The 18,456-nt window shown below is 36.3% G+C and overlaps 1 protein-coding gene across 3 annotated transcripts in view; it reads right to left on the bottom strand.

Moving 5' to 3' along the window:
* Scn9a (sodium voltage-gated channel alpha subunit 9) overlaps positions 1-18,456 on the bottom strand; it is a 90,970-nt gene that overhangs the window by 45,197 nt on the left and 27,317 nt on the right. For all 3 annotated transcript variants that reach the window (XM_026411135.2, XM_026411136.2, XM_026411133.2), the window contains exons 12-16: positions 18,076-18,205; positions 17,001-17,239; positions 15,429-15,602; positions 14,276-14,632; positions 900-1,376 (exon numbers count right to left, since the gene is read on the bottom strand). In XM_026411135.2, coding sequence (XP_026266920.2) covers positions 900-1,376; positions 14,276-14,632; positions 15,429-15,602; positions 17,001-17,239; positions 18,076-18,205 — 1,377 coding nt within the window. The remainder of the gene's footprint in view (positions 1-899; positions 1,377-14,275; positions 14,633-15,428; positions 15,603-17,000; positions 17,240-18,075; positions 18,206-18,456) is intronic.

Raw genomic sequence — 18,456 nt, forward strand, 5'->3', positions numbered from 1 at the left:
AATTTGATGCATACCATAATTTCAAAAACATTAAAACACAAGACTAAATAATAAATCCAAGAAAGACAGTATCAGATTAAAAATGAGAAAAGATTCCATCCATTTGGGCAGAGATTAGATACAATGGGTAACACATTGGAACGCTGGGTATTTTTCTAAACACTTTGAATATTAATGTAAATTATAGTTTAAATACTCAGTTTTATAGATGAAGAATCTGAGGACTATGCCTTGAAGAATGAATATAGGATTTTGGCTGCAGAAGGAAATCACAAGCATGTCACACAGGTAGAAAGTGTTTATGATCTGAAAGGAAGACTGGTCCAGGTGATGGTTCTACAGCTGATCATGAAGACATACAGCTGGTTAAAGCTCCTGGAGGCTCTAGGCTGGTGGCTTTATATACAATGCATAATTCAAGAGAATTTGGGGACCATAAACACATCGTGGGGTGATGTGTTTAAGATTAAATCTGAGTGAAATTAACCTAATAAGTTAATTAGAGTAGATGGAAAGTAGTGCCAGAGGGACCAATAGAGACTTCACTTTCAGTGGCCGGGGCTGGCAATGAGTGTGAAGATGACGATGAAAGGCGCATTCAACAGAATTTGGAAGGACTCTGATGTGACTTTACAATTGTTAACATGGGATGAAGGATGATGATAACATCAAAGATACCTGGTGCTTTCAAATACAGCAAAGCAAGATTAAATTAATTACTAAGAATCAAGAAGAAAACTTTATCAGATGAACCTTCAGGACATTGTTGTGTAAACTCACCCACACATTGTCCATTAGCCTATGCAATGTTGGAAAAAACTGAAGACAACAGACATCTGAAATTTGATTCATGTCCTACTAGTTGGTAACATGTAACAATGTGTGTAAAACAGTCTTACCTCTTTGCTGTAGTCGCTGTCTGAATCACTGCTAAGTTCCTCAGTATTCATATTTTCCAAATCAGATTCTCCAGGTGCAATTGGCACTGTCACTGTGAGGCTGGGATTATGAATAAAGGATTGACAGTCGCTTCCTTCCATCAAGCTTCTGTCCACACTGCTTCCAAACCCGCTGGTTTTATCTTTTCCCTTGAGGAAGGGGTGATCTTTATTCATTTCAGCAAGTGTACGGTTTGAGATATAGTTGTGTTTTTTGCCATTTAGATCTTCTGCTCGTCTTATCTCCCTGGACATTTTTGGCTTTTTGGAAAATGTTTTTAAAATGAGTTCACGCAAGGTCTGTTTCACATAATTTATTCCCTTTTTGATTCTGGCCACAGCAATCTGGAGGTTGTTTGCATCCGTGTCTTCCTCAATTGCTGTGAGATTGTCAGAACTAAATGAACTCAGCAATAAAGCCAGAAATAAGTTCAGAACCTATATCAGGGTAAGAATGAGAGGCAGAGAAATATAGAGACAAGAAATAAAAATTAAGCAAACTTTCCTGAAATATAGGCTACAAAACAAATCAGTAAAAAAAAAAAAAAAAAAAAAAAAATCCCCGAACCTTCTCACCCACAGACCACAACGTGTGAGAGCAGTGGAGGGGAGGGCAGAATCCTCACTACTCACTCCATACACCAGAGAACTGGGAACTCTGGAGAGCAGTGTAACCCTTACCCATGAAGAATTACAGTGGGGAGCACAAAATGATCCCTCAGCATCAAGGTAGGTCATTTCTAAGTCCTTTTCTGTAGCAGAAGTCCCTTTGTCAAATTGCATTTAGTAAACTTTAAAAATTCTCCTAATACTCATTTATAATCTCTACTTATTTCCAATGACAAACAATAAAACAAGAGAATTGGTGTATTATTGTAATCAGGTCATTCAGACCAAGATCTCTGTTCACTGATTCCAGAAGATTAGTGCCATTTATTTCAACAAAAGAAACACATGGTACTTACAGAGTTCCTATAACAAACCATTTTGCCTAATTATTGTGTCAACTGGCAAATTGAAGTGACTTTTAAGGGACAGAAGAGGATCCATGCATTCGATCTGATTCTTATGAGATAATGACACTAACTGGCTTAATTGCTTATCATTTTGTCCCTGGAAGGGTTACAAAAGAAGTCACTACAATGTCTATCCTTGAAAAAAAGTCCTGTTTATGAGCAAGACCATTTCCATTTTTCTTCCCTGAAGTAAGATCCAGGTGAACTCAACAGTGTTTTGAAAGAAGAAGAATAATTTTACATATGGTAGAAAATGCATAAATTATATTTAAACATTATATTATATAGGAAACAAAAAGGAAATTGAATTACTATTTGATTAAGTCTCTTCATGACTAAAATCATCCACCTCTCATTAAAAAAAAAAATCAAAATCACACCTGAGGAGAAAGGACTCACCCTTGATTTTAGCCACATCTTAAACACTTTGTGAGATGTGTAAGTATGAGAGAGCAGGTTGAAACTGTCAAACAAAGTTCTAGAGGTAGGGATCTATGAATCATAGAAAACAATTTTGATGATCATTAACAAATTAAAATAGTTTATTTTAATTTTATTTAATTAAAATTTTATTTTAATTCTAGCCTTTTCATGTGTTACTATGAAATATATGGTTACATATGTTTGTGTTTTAATAGGAATATTGATGATGTAAGTCTTTTAAAGCATTATTGTACTTGACCTATGCAAGTGTCAGCACACTTTTCAGTACGATTTTTTTGTTGTGTCATTTCACTGTAAGCAGTTCTTTTACTTCAAAAATCCTAATAAGACAAATTTTATCATAATCTAATGGATAGCACCAATGTAAATAATAAGTTCCAATTCGTGTCATATCTATTACTGTATTGGGCAAAAAATGAAACAGTCATGAAAGTATTTGTTCAAAGTCTCATTTTTATTTATTTATTTTTTATTATTGGTCTTTCAAAATATTACATAGTTCTTAATACATCATATTACACGGTTTGGTTCAAGTGGGTTATGAACTCCCAATTTTACCCCGTATACAGATTGCTGAATCACATCAGTTACCCTTCCATTGATTGACATATTGCCTTTCTAGTGTCTGATGTATTCTGCTGTCTGTCCTATTCTCTACTATCCCCCCTCCCCTCCCCTTCCCTCCCCTTCCCTTTTCTCTCTCTACCCCTTCTACTGTAAATCATTTCTTCCATTTGTATTATCTTGTCTTACGCCTCCTTTCCTCTTATATGTCATTTTGTATAACCCTGGGGATCGCCTTCCATTTCCATGCGATTCCCCTTCTCACTCCCTTTCCCTCCCACCTCTCATCCCTGTTTAATGTAAATCTTCTTCTCAAGCTCTTCATCCCTACCCTGTCCTTGTTGACTCCCCTTATATCAAAGGAGTCATTTGGTATTTGTTTTTTAAAGATTGCAAAGTCTCATTTTTTAATACATTAGTTTATTAATGCAACAGTTTCTGGATACAGATTTGAGCTGATTAAAATCTGTTATTCTTTTTTTTTAATTGTTGGTTGTTCAAAACATTACATAGTTCTTGATATATCATATTTCACAGTTTGATTCAAGTGGGTTATGAACTCCCATTTTTACCCCGTATACAGATTGCAGAATCACATCAGTTACACTTCCATTGATTTACACATTGCCATACTAGTGTCTGTTGTATTCTGCTGCCTTTCCTATCCTCTACTATCCCCCCTCCCCTCCCCTCCCCTCCCCTCCCCTCTCCTCTCTCTACCCCCTCTACTGTAATTCATTTCTCCCACTTGTATTATTTTCCCTTTCCCCTCACTTCCTCTTGTATGTAATTTTGTATAACCATGAGGGTCTCCTTCCATTTCCATGCAATTTCCCTTCTCTCTCCCTTTCCCTCCCACCTCTCATCCCTGTTTAATGTTAATCTTCTTCTCATGCTCTTCGTCCCTACTCTGTCCTTAGTTACTCCTCTTATATCAAAGAAGACATTTGGCATTTGTTTTTTAGGGATTGGCTAGCTTCACTTAGCATAATCTGCTCTAATGCCATCCATTTCCCTCCAAATTCTATGATTTTGTCATTTTTTAATGCAGAGTAATACTCCATTGTGTATAAATGCCACATTTTTTTTTATCCATTCGTCTATTGAAGGGCATCTAGGTTGGTTCCACAGTCTTGCTACTGTGAATTGTGCTGCTATGAACATCGATGTAGCAGTGTCCCTGTAGCATGCTCTTTTTAGGTCTTTAGGGAATAGACCCAGAAGGGGAATAGCTGGGTCAAATGGTGGTTCCATTCCCAGCTTTCCAAGAAATCTCCATAATGCTTTGCAAATTGGCTGCACCAATTTGCAGTCCCACCAACAATGAACAAGTGTACCCTTTTCCCCACATCCTCGCCAGCACTTGTTGTTTTACTTCATAATGGCTGCCAATCTTACTGGAGTGAGATGGTATTTTAGGGTGGTTTTGATTTGCATTTCTCTGACTGCTAGAGATGGTGAGCATTTTTTCATGTACTTGTTGATTAATTGTATGTCCTCCTCTGAGAAGTGTCTGTTCAGATCCTTGGCCCATTTGTTGATTGGGTTATTTGTTTTCTTATTGTCTAATTTTTTGAGTTCTTTGTATACTCTGGATATTAGGGCTCTATCTGAAGTGTGAGGAGTAAAGATTTGTTCCCAGGATGTAGGCTCCCTATTTACCTCTCTTATTGTTTCTTTTGCTGAGAAAAAACTTTTTAGTTTGAGTAAGTCCCATTTGTTGATTCTAGTTATTAACTCTTGTGCTATGGGTGTCCTATTGAGGAATTTGGAGCCCGACCCCACAGTATGTAGATCATAGCCAACTTTTTCTTCTATCAGACGCCGTGTCTCTGTAAAATCTGTTATTCTAAAGTTTAAAATTAATGGAAATTCTTTGTGTGTCTGTTTGTCATTGAGTTGTTATTATTATTTTTTATTATGATGATGCTAGCAAGCAGTGCTCTATCCTAGCCCTTAAACTTAGGGTTTTTAACCATTTCAATTAAATGGTAGTAAACTGACCCATATGCAGTGAATGAACAGAACTAGAAACTATGATGCTAAGTGAAATAAGCCAGTCAAAAATAAAGATAAAGGTCAAATGTTTTCTCTATATGTTGAAGCTAATCCAAAATAAGGGGTAGTGGGATAAAAAAAAAAGAGAGAGAGAAGAAAGATCAATGGTATAGGGGACTGAAGGGGAGGAAGGTGGGATGAGATGAGAAAAGAACAAAGTAGTGAATCTGACCTAGCTTTCCTAGGTACATATGTAAATATACCACAGTGAATCTCACTGTCATGTATATCCACAGAACACTAATTTTAAAAAATGTAAATTAATAGCAGAAAAGTCAGTATAGTACAGGGAAGGGAACAGGGAGAGGGAGAGGGGAGGTAATGGTGACTGAATTAGAACAAATTATATTCTATGCTTTTAAAATTTGTCAAAATTAATCCTAGTGTATGTATAACTGAAAAGAACCAATAAAAAGAAAAAAAGAATAAATGAGAGAAAAGATTTAAAAATTAGACTATTTTAGGATATAGCTCTAATGTGGAGGGGCATATCAGTAATATAACTTTTAAATTACTTCTCAGATTCTAATTCTTTATAACTGGTAGTTCCTTAATTATTCTAGAGTTGTTTGTCAACTTTATGAATTATAATTCTGTTTGTTTATTTATTATCATGAACCAATAGCTAATGAGTGACCTTATGAATCAGTCATTACTAATTCTGCATGGATTAAGCAATCAGTAATTTATCTCATTTGTTTTTACTGTAAATCTGTATTGCCTTTTAAACAGAAACATTATCCTCACTCTAGTGATCATGCTCAAATATTATGTTATGTGTTCTTCAAAGGCCTGCTTCAAAGCTTTCCCTGAGTCTTAACTTAGAACTTCTTTTTCTTTTCTAAATGTCAAAAGCATTATCTTCTAACCTCATTGCTTTCACTTTTCACTTCTTCCTCACCTGATTTTTTTGTGTACCATTTCTCTATATTCTAATAAACTCTAAACATAAATTATACCTAAAAATAACTAAATAGAACATTTCTTTTTCACAGAGGAGATATAAAAATATTGAATAAATAACTTGATGAGAGCCCAAGGAATCCCTGCCCTTTGTGTATACTCGAATACATAATAAATGTTTAAATTACTTGTGATAATTGGCTTTAGTCTGGCAAGTTTTCACCACTTATCTGTTTCAGTTATTCACTATTTTATGTTGAATTTGTGTGAGAAGAAATACACAAACAAATCTTGCTATACAAAATTGCAAATTATGCTCAGAAGAGACAAAGAAAATATGTATCTTATTGCATAGTATAAAGCCTATATAAAACTAGAAAATTTATTTACCACTATAACTTGAGGATGATCAAGAATTAAAGAGTGGTAGTTCATGGTGTGTGTGTGTGTGTATGTGTGTGTGTGTTAAAGGTCTAAAGTATATATTTCATAATTCACCTTATATTTTTGGCATATTGACCTGATGAACATAGTTTTGTATTCTGAAATGTAACCCCTTCTGCTTTTTTTCATGAAAATTGCAAAGACAAAAGTAATTCAATGGTTTCTTCAATCCACTGGGAATAAAGGTACCTACCATATAGCTGTTAATGTACCCTATCTCCTGTGATATCTAATGAGTGAATTGATAATAAGAATATCATTGAGACATGCCAATGGTGGATTTGAAAATTGAGGTTAGTGGCTCATGGAAAAGCATCTTATCCTAATTTTCTCCTGCTCATAAGCTTGAAGGTATTTACCAACCAGAATAAGGAAGAAAGAAAACAGATTCAAGCCAAGAAAATATTAACTGGAAAGATAGGAAGGTTCCTCTGTAAAACATGCTACAGACCAACGTGGCAAACGTTTTCTGTAAAGGGCCAAATAATAAATATTTGGGGCTCTATATGACATAAGATCTCTGCCATTATAGTATAAAAGCAGCCATTGGTATAATGTAAATGAATGAACATGTCTATGTTTCAATAAAACTTTATTTATAGACATCAAAATTAAATTTTATATAATGGATTCCCAAGATGGCCGCAAATAGAGTGCATCACACCCCGTGTACCGCGCCACTGCGCGGGTGAATAACGAGTTAGAAAGACAAACAACTATCTTGTTAGGAACATACAGCAAAATGGGGGTGCACCGAAACCTAGAGGAAGGATTACAGCACCGAGGACCAGTAATTGAGTCTCAAACACGAGCCAACTGTGTGACCAGAGATCCGGGCTGACTGATCCTCGCGGCCTGCCCCGAGGCTACAGATGGTGGGGAGCTGCCAAGAAGTGACCAGCAAGCAGGGAGAAACGTTGCTGCGGATTCTGTGAAATCCTGCCACCTGAGGCCTCACGGAGCCCTGGGCTGAGTTTGGGATTTCAGACTGGGAAGGAAGTGGTACAGTTCTATCCCCCACAATGGAAACTCCACCAAGGAAACCAGCGGCCACCATCTTGGAGAGCTGAAGTAACCACCACCACTCTCCGACAGATTGCAACAATAAAACAGGTGTGTGTTACTCAGCTCATCTCCCATACAGCAGGGAATTCTCATAAAATCTCTCCTAGGCTCTCCGGGGGAGGGATTATCAGAGCAAGCCTGCATAAAGACTCGGGGAAAACTAGAGACAACGACCTTCAACTCCCCCTCCCATCAGCGGGGAAAAGAAACCTGTCATGCCAGCGCTGGGGGATGGGCAAACGGAAAAAATCAAAACAGTAGAGTGCCGGGGTTCTCAATAGCCACCCTCCACACCCAGCAAACGGCAGGCCCAGAGTACAGTTTGAACTGCCAAGAGGTATCACTCAGTGGAAATCTGGTCTAGCAGGAGAAACCAGGGGACTAGAGGTCAGGCCCTCGGGACTGGGCGGCTGGAGACTGCACACCCGCTGGTGAAACTCCACCCACTGCCCACGTGACTGGGCAGCTGGAGTCCGCCCCCCGCCAGCGACTGACCCTGCGACTGGGCGGCTAGAGATTGCCCGCCCACCAGCAACAGCCGGCCCATTGCCCCTGCGACTGAGCGGCTGGAGACTGCACCCCCGCCGGTGACCGATCGCCCGCCGGCTGCCCGCGCAACTGGGTGGCTGGGGACCGCCCGGCCGCCGGTGTCCGGGGAGCTGAAACCAACCAGAGACAGTCCAGTCCCACCCCCCCCATTCGGACACCCCGGCAAGGAGCCTGAGGGCCACCATAGCAAAGAGGTGACATCACTGGAGCTCAGCCATCGGAATTCCTTCCCAGCAGAATCCACTTTAGCAGGCATAGTCTGCCAACACAAAGGAGAGACAACAGAGATATAAAAAACCAAAACAAATTTATAGAAGAGAGCAGAAACACAGCAATCAAATAGAGCTGGAAAGTAGCGTGAACATCATGAAAAAGCAAGGGAAAAAAGGAGTACAAACAATGCAGGACAACTTAAATCGACAGGAGGACCTAGAAGCATCAGAAACATGGTTAGGGAAAGAACTCAAGGCATACCTAACTCAGATTGAAAGGAATATTAGAGAAGACATGAGACAGCAAGTCCAAGCAAAAAAAGTATATTTTGAAAATGAATTAAACAAACAAATTCAAATGGCAAAGAACAAGCTTTACCAGGAGATAGCAATCTTAAAAAAATCAAACAGTAATCCTAGAAATGCAGGAAACTATAAACCAAATTTAAAACTCAAACGAGAATATTACAAATAGACTAGATCAAGTAGAAGTCAGAACACCAGATAATGAAGACAAAGTTTATCATCTTGAAAAGAATATAGTCAACACAGAAAAGATGCTTAAATCCCACGAGCAATCTATTCAAGAGATATAGGATGTCATAAAAAAAACAAATTTGAGAGTCATCGGGATAGAAGAAGGCATAGACATTCAAACCAACGGAATGGACAACATATTAAATGAAATAATTCTAGAAAACTTCCCAGAGATGAAAGATGGAATGGATTGCCAAATCCTGGAAGCCTACAGGACACCAAACATTCAAAACCATAATAGACCAACTCCAAAACATATAATTATGAAGATAGCCAACATACAGAACAAGGAGAGAATATTAAAAGCTACGAGAGAAAGGAGGCAGATTACATTCAGGGGTAAACCAATTAGGTTAATGACTGATTTTTCATCACAGACTTTGAAAGTGAGAAGATCCTGGAACAATGTATTTCAAAAGCTGAAAAATAATGGATTCCAACCAAGAATACTGTATCCAGCAAAATTAAGCTTCAGATTTGACAATGAAATTAAAATCTTAAACGATAAACAAAAGCTAAAAGAATTCGCAGACAGAAAACCAGCACTGCAAAGCACTTTGAGCAAAATACTACAAGAAGAGGAATTGAAAAATAGTGCCCAAAACTAACAGCAGGAGGTATCTCCGTCAAGGGGGAGGAAAATAACCAAAAAGTAAAAACTAGCCAAACTAAAATAAATAAATAAATAAACATGACTAGAAGTACAAATTATATTTCAATTGTAACCTTAAATGATAATTGCCTAAAATCACCAATCAAGAGACATAGGCTAGTAACCTGGATCAAAAAAACAAATCCAACAATATGCTGCCTTCAGGAGACTCATATGATAGGAAAAGATATACACAGGCTGAAGGTAAAAGGTTGGGAAAAATCATACCACTCACATGGCCCTCGGAAGCAAGCAGGAGTGGCCATACTCATATCAAATAAAATCAACTTCAAACCTAAGTTAATCAAAAGGGATAAAGAAGGACACTATATACTGTTAAAAGGAACCATCCACCAACAAGACATAACAATTATCAATTTGTATGCACCAAACAATGGAGCTGCAACGTTAATAAAACAAACTCTCCTCAAGTTCAAGAGTCAAATAGACTACAACACAATAATTATGGGTGACTTCAACACACCGCTCTCGCCATTAGACAGATCCTCTAGACAAAAGCTGAATAAAGAAACTATAGAACTCAATAGCACAATCAATAACCTAGACTTAACCGACATATATAGAATATATCAACCATCATCAAGTGGATGAATGTTCTTCTCAGCAGCACATGGATCCTACTCAAAGATAGACCATATATTATGCCATAGGGCAACTCTTAGTAAATATAAAGGCGTGGAGATAATACCATGCACCATATCTGATCATAATGGAATGAAACTGGAAATCAATGATAAAAGGAGGAAGGAAAAATCCTACATCACATGGAAAATGAACAATATGTTACTGAATGATCAATGGGTTACAGAAGACATAAAGGAGGAGATAAAAAATTCATAGAGACAAATGACAATACAGACAAAACATACCGGAATCTATGGGACACAATGAAAGCAATTTTAAGAGGGAAATTCATTTCTTGGAGTTCTTTCCTCAAAAAAAGAAAAAACCAACAAATAAATGAACTCACACTACACCTCAAAAACCTACAAAAGGAAGAGCATAACAACAGCAAATGTAGTAGAAGACAAGAAATAATTAAAATTAGAGCAGAAATCAATGAAATTGAAACAAAAAAAAACATTGAAAAAATTGATAAAACTAAAAGTTGGTTCTTTGAAAAAATAAATAAGATCGACAGGCCCTTAGCCATGCTAACGAAGAGAAGAAAAGAGAGAACTCAAATTACTAACATACGGGATGAAAAAGGCAATATCACAACAGATACTACAGAAATACAGAAGATAATTAGAAAGTATTTTGAAACCCTGTATTCCAATAAAATAGAAGATAGTGAAGACATCGATAAATTTCTTAAGTCATACGATCTGCCCAGATTGAGTCAGGAAGACTCACACAATTTAAACAGACCAATAACAAAGGAAGAAATTGAAGAAGCCATCAAAAGACTACCAACCAACAAAAGCCCTGGACCAGATGGGTATACAGTGGAGTTTTACAAAACCTTCAAAGAAGAATTAATACCAATACTTTTCAAGCTATTTCAAGAAATAGAAAAAGAAGGAGCTCTTCCAAATTCATTCTATGAGGCCAACATCACCCTGATCCCGAAACCAGACAAAGACACTTCAAAGAAAGAAAACTACAGACCAATATCTCTAATGAACTTGGATACAAAAATTCTCAATAAAATCCTGGCGAATCAAATACAAAAGCATACCAAAAAAAATTGGGCACCATGATCAAGTAGGATTCATCCCTGGGATGCAAGGCTGGTTCAATATATGGAAATCAATAAATACTATTCACCACATCAATAGACTTAAAGACAAGAACCATATGATCATCTCGATAGATGCATAAAAAGCATTTCACAAAGTACAGCATCCCTTTATGTTCAAAACACTAGAAAAACTAGGGATAACTGGAACTTACCTCAACATTGTAAAAACTATATATGCTAAACCTCAGGATAGCATCATCCTAAATGGAGAAAAACTGAAGGCATTCCCTCTAAAATCTGGAACAAGACAGGATGCCCTCTATCACCACTTCTATTCAATTTAGTTCTTGAAATACTAGCCAGAGCAATTAGACAGACAAAAGAAATTAAAGGCATAAAAATAGGAAAAGAAGAACTTAAATTATCGCTATTTGTGGATGACATGATACTATATTTAACAGACCCAAAAGGGTCTACAAATAAACTGCTAGAGTTAATAAATGAATTCAGCAAAGTGGCAGGATATAAAATCAACACCCATAAATCAAAGGCATTTCTGTATATCAGCAACAAAACTTCTGAAATGGAAATGTGTAAAACCACTCCATTCACAATATCCTCAAAGAAAATAAAATACTTGGGAATCAATCTAACAAAAGAGGTGAAAGATTTATACAATGAAAACTACAGAACCCTAAAGAGAGAGATAGAAGAAGATATTAGGAGATGGAAAAATGTACCCTGTTCATGGATAGGCAGAACTAACATCATCAAAATGGTGATATTACCCAAAGTTCTCTACAGGTTTAATGCAATGCCAATTAAAATCCCAATGGCATTTCTTGTAGAAATAGATAAAGCAATCATGAAATTCATATGGAAAAATAAAAGACCCAGAATGGCAAAAGCAATTCTAAGCAGGAAGTGTGAATCTGGAGGTATAGCGATACCAGAGTTCAAACTGTACTACAGAGCAATAGTAAGAAAAACAGTGTGGTACTGGTACCAAAACAGGCAGGTGGACCAATGGTACAGAATAGAGGACACAGAAACCAATCCACAAAATTACAACTTTCTTATATTTGATAATGGGGCTAAAAGCATGCAATGGAGGAAGGATAGCATCTTCAACAAATGGTGCTGGGAAAACTGGAAATCTATATGCAACAAAATGAAACTGAATCCCTTTCTCTCACCATGCACAAAAGTTAACTCAAAATGGATCAAGGAGCTAGATATCAAATCAGAGACACTGCGTCTGATAGAAGAAAAAGTTGGCTATGATCTACATACTGTGGGGTCGGGCTCCAAATTCCTTAATAGGACGCCCATAGCCCAAGAGTTAATAACAAGAATAAATAAATGGGACTTACTTAAACTAAAAAGTTTTTTCTCAGCAAGAGAAACAATAAGAGAGGTAAATAGAGAGCCTACATCCTGGGAACAAAGTTTTACCCCTCACACTTCAGATACAGCCCTAATATCCAGAGTATACAAAGAACTCAAAAAATTAAACAATAAGATAACAAATAACCCAATCAACAAATGGGCCAAGGACCTGAACAGACACTTCACAGAGGAGGACATACAATCAATCAACAAGTACATGAAAAAATGCTCACCATCTCTAGCAGTCAGAGAAATGCAAATCAAAACCACCCTAAGATACCAACTCACTCCAGTAAGATTGGCAGCCATTATGAAGTCAAAGAACAATAAGTGTTGGGGAGGATGTGGGGAAAAGAGTACACTTGTATACTGCTGGTGGGACTGCAAATTGTTAAGGCCAATTTGGAAAGCAGTATGGAGATTCCTGGGAAAGCTGGGAAAGGATCCACCATTTGACCCATCTATCGCCCTCCTTGGACTATTCTCTGAGGATCTTAAAAGAGCGTACTATAGGGATACTGCCACATCAATGATCATAGCGGCACAATTCACAATATCTAGACTGTGGAACTAACCTAGATGCCCTTCAATAGATCAATGGATAAAAAAAATGTGGCATCTATGCACAATGGAGTACTACACAGCACTAAAAAGTGACAAAATCATAGAATTTGCAGGGAAATGGATGGCATTAGAGCAGATTATGCTAAGCGAAGCTAGCCAATCCTTAAAAAACAAATGCCAAATGTCTTCTTTGATATAAAGAGAGCAACTAAGAACAGAACAGGGAGGAAGAGCATGAGGAAAAGTTTAACATTAAACAAAGACGAGTGGGGGCGGGAGAGAAAGGGAGAGAGAAGGGAAAGCATATGGAAATGGTAGGAGACCCTCAATGTTACACAAAATTACATAGAAGAGGTTGTGAGGGGAAGGGGGGGGACAAGGGAGAGAATTGAACAACAGCAGATGAGGTAGAGAGGGAAGATGGGAGGGGAGGGGAGGGGGGATAGTAGGGGATAGGAAAGGTAGCAGAATACAACAGTCACTAATATGCCATTATGTAAAAATGTGAGTTCATAACCCAATTGAGTCAAATGTATGAAAGATGATATAACATGAGCTTTGTAATGTTTTGAACAACCAATAAAAAATAAATAAATAAATAAATATGCTGGTAGTTACCAAAAAAAAAAAATCTATATAATGTACCTGTGTCATAAAATATTCCTCTCCTTTTCTTTTTTCTTTCTTTCTTTCTTTTTTTTTTTTTTTGATAACTTAAAGCTATAAAGATCCTTCTTATCTCACAGGATCATGTTAAAGAATGGGAATGACTTTGGCCTATTAGCCATAGTTTGCTGATCTTTGCTACAGATGCTAGATTTTGTGACTATAAGGTGGTGAAACCAGTTTTCTCATTTGCTTTAGTTCATTATACCTTCATTTTTGTTATTGTTAACATAATTATGCACTATTTACTAGTGTAGATTTTTATCTGAAAAGGCTTCATATCTTTTAATAGACATGAAATCACAGATTTGAATCATATGACACCACTATCAAAAAGAAAGAATAAAGTAGGAACTTTGCATATAATGAACAGGGGTTGATTTTGAGGAATATAAAAAAGGGAGATTTTTCCAGGAAAACTAAAACAATATTTTGTTTCCTGTTCTCACTTGTATTAAAATCATCTGTATTTATTATAATATAGCTTTAAAGTCATAAAAATAACAGATTGTATTATTATAAAATAATTTCAATAGAGAATAGTAAATCTGTAAACATCTGTTACTTACCACTAGGTTTCCAATCACCATGACCATCATGTAAACAATGAGGCACATGGCTTGACCAGCAACCTCCATACAGTCCCACATGGTCTCTATCCACTCTCCACACAGCACTCGGAACACAATCAGGAAGGAGTGGAAGAAGTCGTTCATGTGCCAGCGTGGGAGCGTGCAGTCTTCATTGATCTTGCAGACACATTCTTTGTAACTCTTTCCAAAGAGCTGCATGCCAACCACGGCAAAAATGAAGACAATGATGGCCAACACCAAGGTGAGGTTTCCCAGTGCCCCCACGGAATTGCCAATGATCTTTATTAGCATATTCAGTGTGGGCCAAGATTTTGCCAACTTGAAGACACGGAGCTAAAAGCAAATATAAATTTTAACATTATAATTATAAAAATGTCAATGTTTCCATTTTTGATTTTTGTCCTAAATTTAAAGTAGACTTTAGTCCTGTAAGATTGTCATTATTATCTTATTAAAATCGATTATTCCTTTTTTCATTTTCATCTCTTTCTTTTCAATCTTTCTGTTCTTTTGTTACACTTGGGAGAATATAGCTACAACACACATTACAAAGTGTGCAATTTTAGTTCAGGATTGAAATAGAAGTTTCTTCATGTTGTTAGGTATTGTTTCTTTTATAATTGATAATTTAACCTTAATTTTATTTTATAATACCTTTATAATTTTCCTCAAGCTGACATTGGGAAAAGCCTAGCATATTAGGAAAAATATGTTTTCAAAAGTCTCTTTTTGTTTTCATATCAATCAATTATTTTGGGAACAGTGAATTAATCTTTAATTACCAAATCCATAAACATAGGAACATATTATGGATGAAATATTTAAACTTCCCACTGTGAAATAAATTATTTTCCTACTAGGTAAAAAAAAATGTTTCTATTATAGTAGCATATGCTTCAAATTAAAATTAATCATATCATCAAGATGGTAAAATTAAAACATTCACGTGGTTTTAGCTCTTTAACTGTACTTGTTAATGAATGGACTCAGGGAAAAAAGTACAGTTTACTAAATATTTAGAGCAAATTTTTCTTGTGACTCAAGACCTGAAAGGTTTAAATAATAATAATTAGGAGCCAAAAACATTCCTTCATTGCAGAGTATAAGGGTAAGCTTAGTTTATATTTACCAGTCTGAATGATCGCAGAACTGATAATCCTTCCACATCTGATAGAAAAAGTTCTACTAAACTTAAAGTCACAATAAGGCTGTCAAAAATATTCCAGCCTACTTGGAAGTATTCATATGGATCCATGGCAATTAGTTTTAAAACCATTTCAGCTGCAAAAATTCCAGTGAAGACCTAAGTAAGAAATATACTTCTGTCATTGTTAGATGGCATGGAATAACACAATGATGATAATGCCTGTTTGCTTAGCATTGATTGTTCCAGACAATGTGCTACACACTTTACAAATGAATATTATTATCTCATTTAATTCTCTAAAGGAAGTGTCACTCTTCTTTTACCTCCCATACAAGTATCAAAGGGTTAAAAAGATCTATGCTGTCAAATTTTATCAGCATGACATAGCATTTTAGAAGAGCACATTAAAATTCCAGAGAAGTAAAAGCTTTCACATTTAACATAGTCACTCTTTGCAAATAAGTTCATGTGGGGTCACGAGTTTGGAAGAAGATAAAAAAGAATCATGGATTGACATTGACATTTTGAGCCAAGTTTTCTTCTAATCTGACTATTCTTACAGCCATGAAGAACATGTTGACTCACTCTCGAAAGATTTATCAGTAGGAGAGAAAAACATAATTAACTGACACTGTGGCAGCTAAACTTAGACATCCCAAATTTTGATAAAAGGGCATTGCAAAACATAATTGATTCCTGACACTGGTATCAAAGGCCTCGCTTGAAGTGGTAATGGTGAAAAGCTTGCTTATGAATCATTCAGGTATACTTTGACTCAAAGAATCAGACCAAAGATGGTTCAAAGGAAAACATCTAGGTCAATAAATGCTTGAGACAATTGTAAAACAATGTAGCACCAAGAGATTAGCAGGGATCAACTGAAGTTGGGATTGTGATAACAGAAAGAAGACAGGGTGAATGTCTTTTGAGTTCACAGTGATGTCGCCAACTCAGGGAGAAAGTATGGATTTGCATGATCTAGACCTCCATGAACAAGAAAAAGTAGAAGGAGAGTAGAATGCTAATTCATGGAGTTAAAGTTTTCAACTATTAGACAAAGTTCAAATGATTTGATCAAATTCATATAATTAGTATGTCACACAATCAGGGTCAAATCCAGGGCTTTGGAATTCCAAAGTCCCAGATACTTCACCACGATTATGTCAAACTAATGCATCCACAGGAAAAAAAAAAAAAAAAGTGGAGTGTGCACTAAAAAGGAAGATGCAATGTAAGTAAAAAAAAAAAAAAAAGTATCAAAATGTCAGTGTTGACAGACATTCTGGCAGGCAAAGATGACTATTAACTTCCCAAATGATGACAAGCATGTAAATAATATTGTTATTTATAGAACTCAAGACTATTGCAAAATTATTTGAAAATAAGAACTATAACCAGAAACTTGACCTTGCACATTTATTCATAAGGGTAAATTCTAGGTACGTATAATTATCCAGCTACAGACCCACTGACTTAAAGAAAAAGAAAAGAAATGGCAACACTGAAAACCTATGAGAATAGCTATGGATATAGAAAACACTATAAGAGACTCACCAAATTTCCTACAGTGAGCACATGTTTGAATTCTTCAGTCATTGGGTGGTGCTCCATAGCCATAAATAATGTGTTTAAAACTATGCAAATGGTAATTGTAAGATCTACAAAAGGATCCATTACAATGAAATAGATAAACTTTTTGAATTTTATCCAATAGGGAGAGCAATTCCAGATCAAAAATGTGTGTGCAAATCTGTACCACCAAGGTGGACATTTCTGTCTGGACTCCTCAAGTTCTGGGAGAAAGAAACACAGAGAACATGAAGTTAGTCAATTGTCTATTGGTAACCAGATAAACATCAGTAATACACAGTAATATTCAAACAAGGCTTGTGGCTTAGACTTTGCATAACAGTGCTGTGATACATGTATATTCCACCAATACACATATGTATTCTTATGTCTTTAATCTCATGGCAATAGTAAGAAAATTCTATACTCTTCAGAAAACCTTTTGCTAGTGTATAAGTGAAAACAATCCCCAAACAAGAGAATGGAAATAAGTGAAGGAGGAACCCACAAAACAGACATTTTACCCCATCAACTCCTTTACTTTTCTCCATAAATTTACAGGATAGTTAAAAACTTAGGGGCCATGATGAAAGTGGGGAGGGGGGGCGTGAAGTGTTAGCCAACAGAAAGGTGAAACCTGGGGCATACTGTGGTAGGAGAGGGTGGGAGCCCGCACATTTTTAATGTTGTTACCTTTTGACTCTCTTTGCTTATCATATGAGATAAATTCAGAGAGTAGAAGTAGTTTATAAGATTACATAGTGAAAGAGTCACACAGTTCTGGGATAATTTGGCTTTCTGCATCAATCATCATTAAGTTATTTATCTTTGAAAAGTTATTTCACCCAATGTTCATTCTTAATCACAAATAATGTAATCCATTTTTTAAGAACATAAGAATAACTCTATCAGTTTCCCTTGATTATCTTTGTGATTACTCAAAGCCATTTTATATCCTTTGAGTTCTTCCTAAGAATATCTTGTACCTATTTAGAGGTGACCAGGATTTACATTAATTTTATTTGAGAATCTGTACTGTAAAGAGCCTATTATCACATACCTTCTACAGTGTTGGTCAATATGCTTGCTCTGCTCATTGCTCTTTGTCTTAGATGGGGATCATTTAGCATATCCTCTGAAAGGAAATAAGAACTGGAACGTCTTTTTTTGTGTATTTGATTAGTTGTTCCCTAAAAAAAAAAAAAATGCTTAATTAGAGTCTTAAGAATAGAATTCTAATAAAGTATAGGTATAAAATTAAATCTTGCTTAGGTAGCTATAGTAAATAAAAGTAAAGACTAGATTGCTGGCTCAAATTATGGCTCTGCAGCTTTCTGGCTCTCAATCACAAGGGTCGTTTACTTAACTCTCCATTTAATCATGGGCAAATGAGGATCCTACCAGTATTTGCCTCATGTTCCTGTTATGAGGGTTGAAGGAA

This window comes from Urocitellus parryii, chromosome 1 (genome assembly GCF_045843805.1).
Source record: "Urocitellus parryii isolate mUroPar1 chromosome 1, mUroPar1.hap1, whole genome shotgun sequence".
Classification (NCBI taxonomy): domain Eukaryota; kingdom Metazoa; phylum Chordata; class Mammalia; order Rodentia; family Sciuridae; genus Urocitellus; species Urocitellus parryii.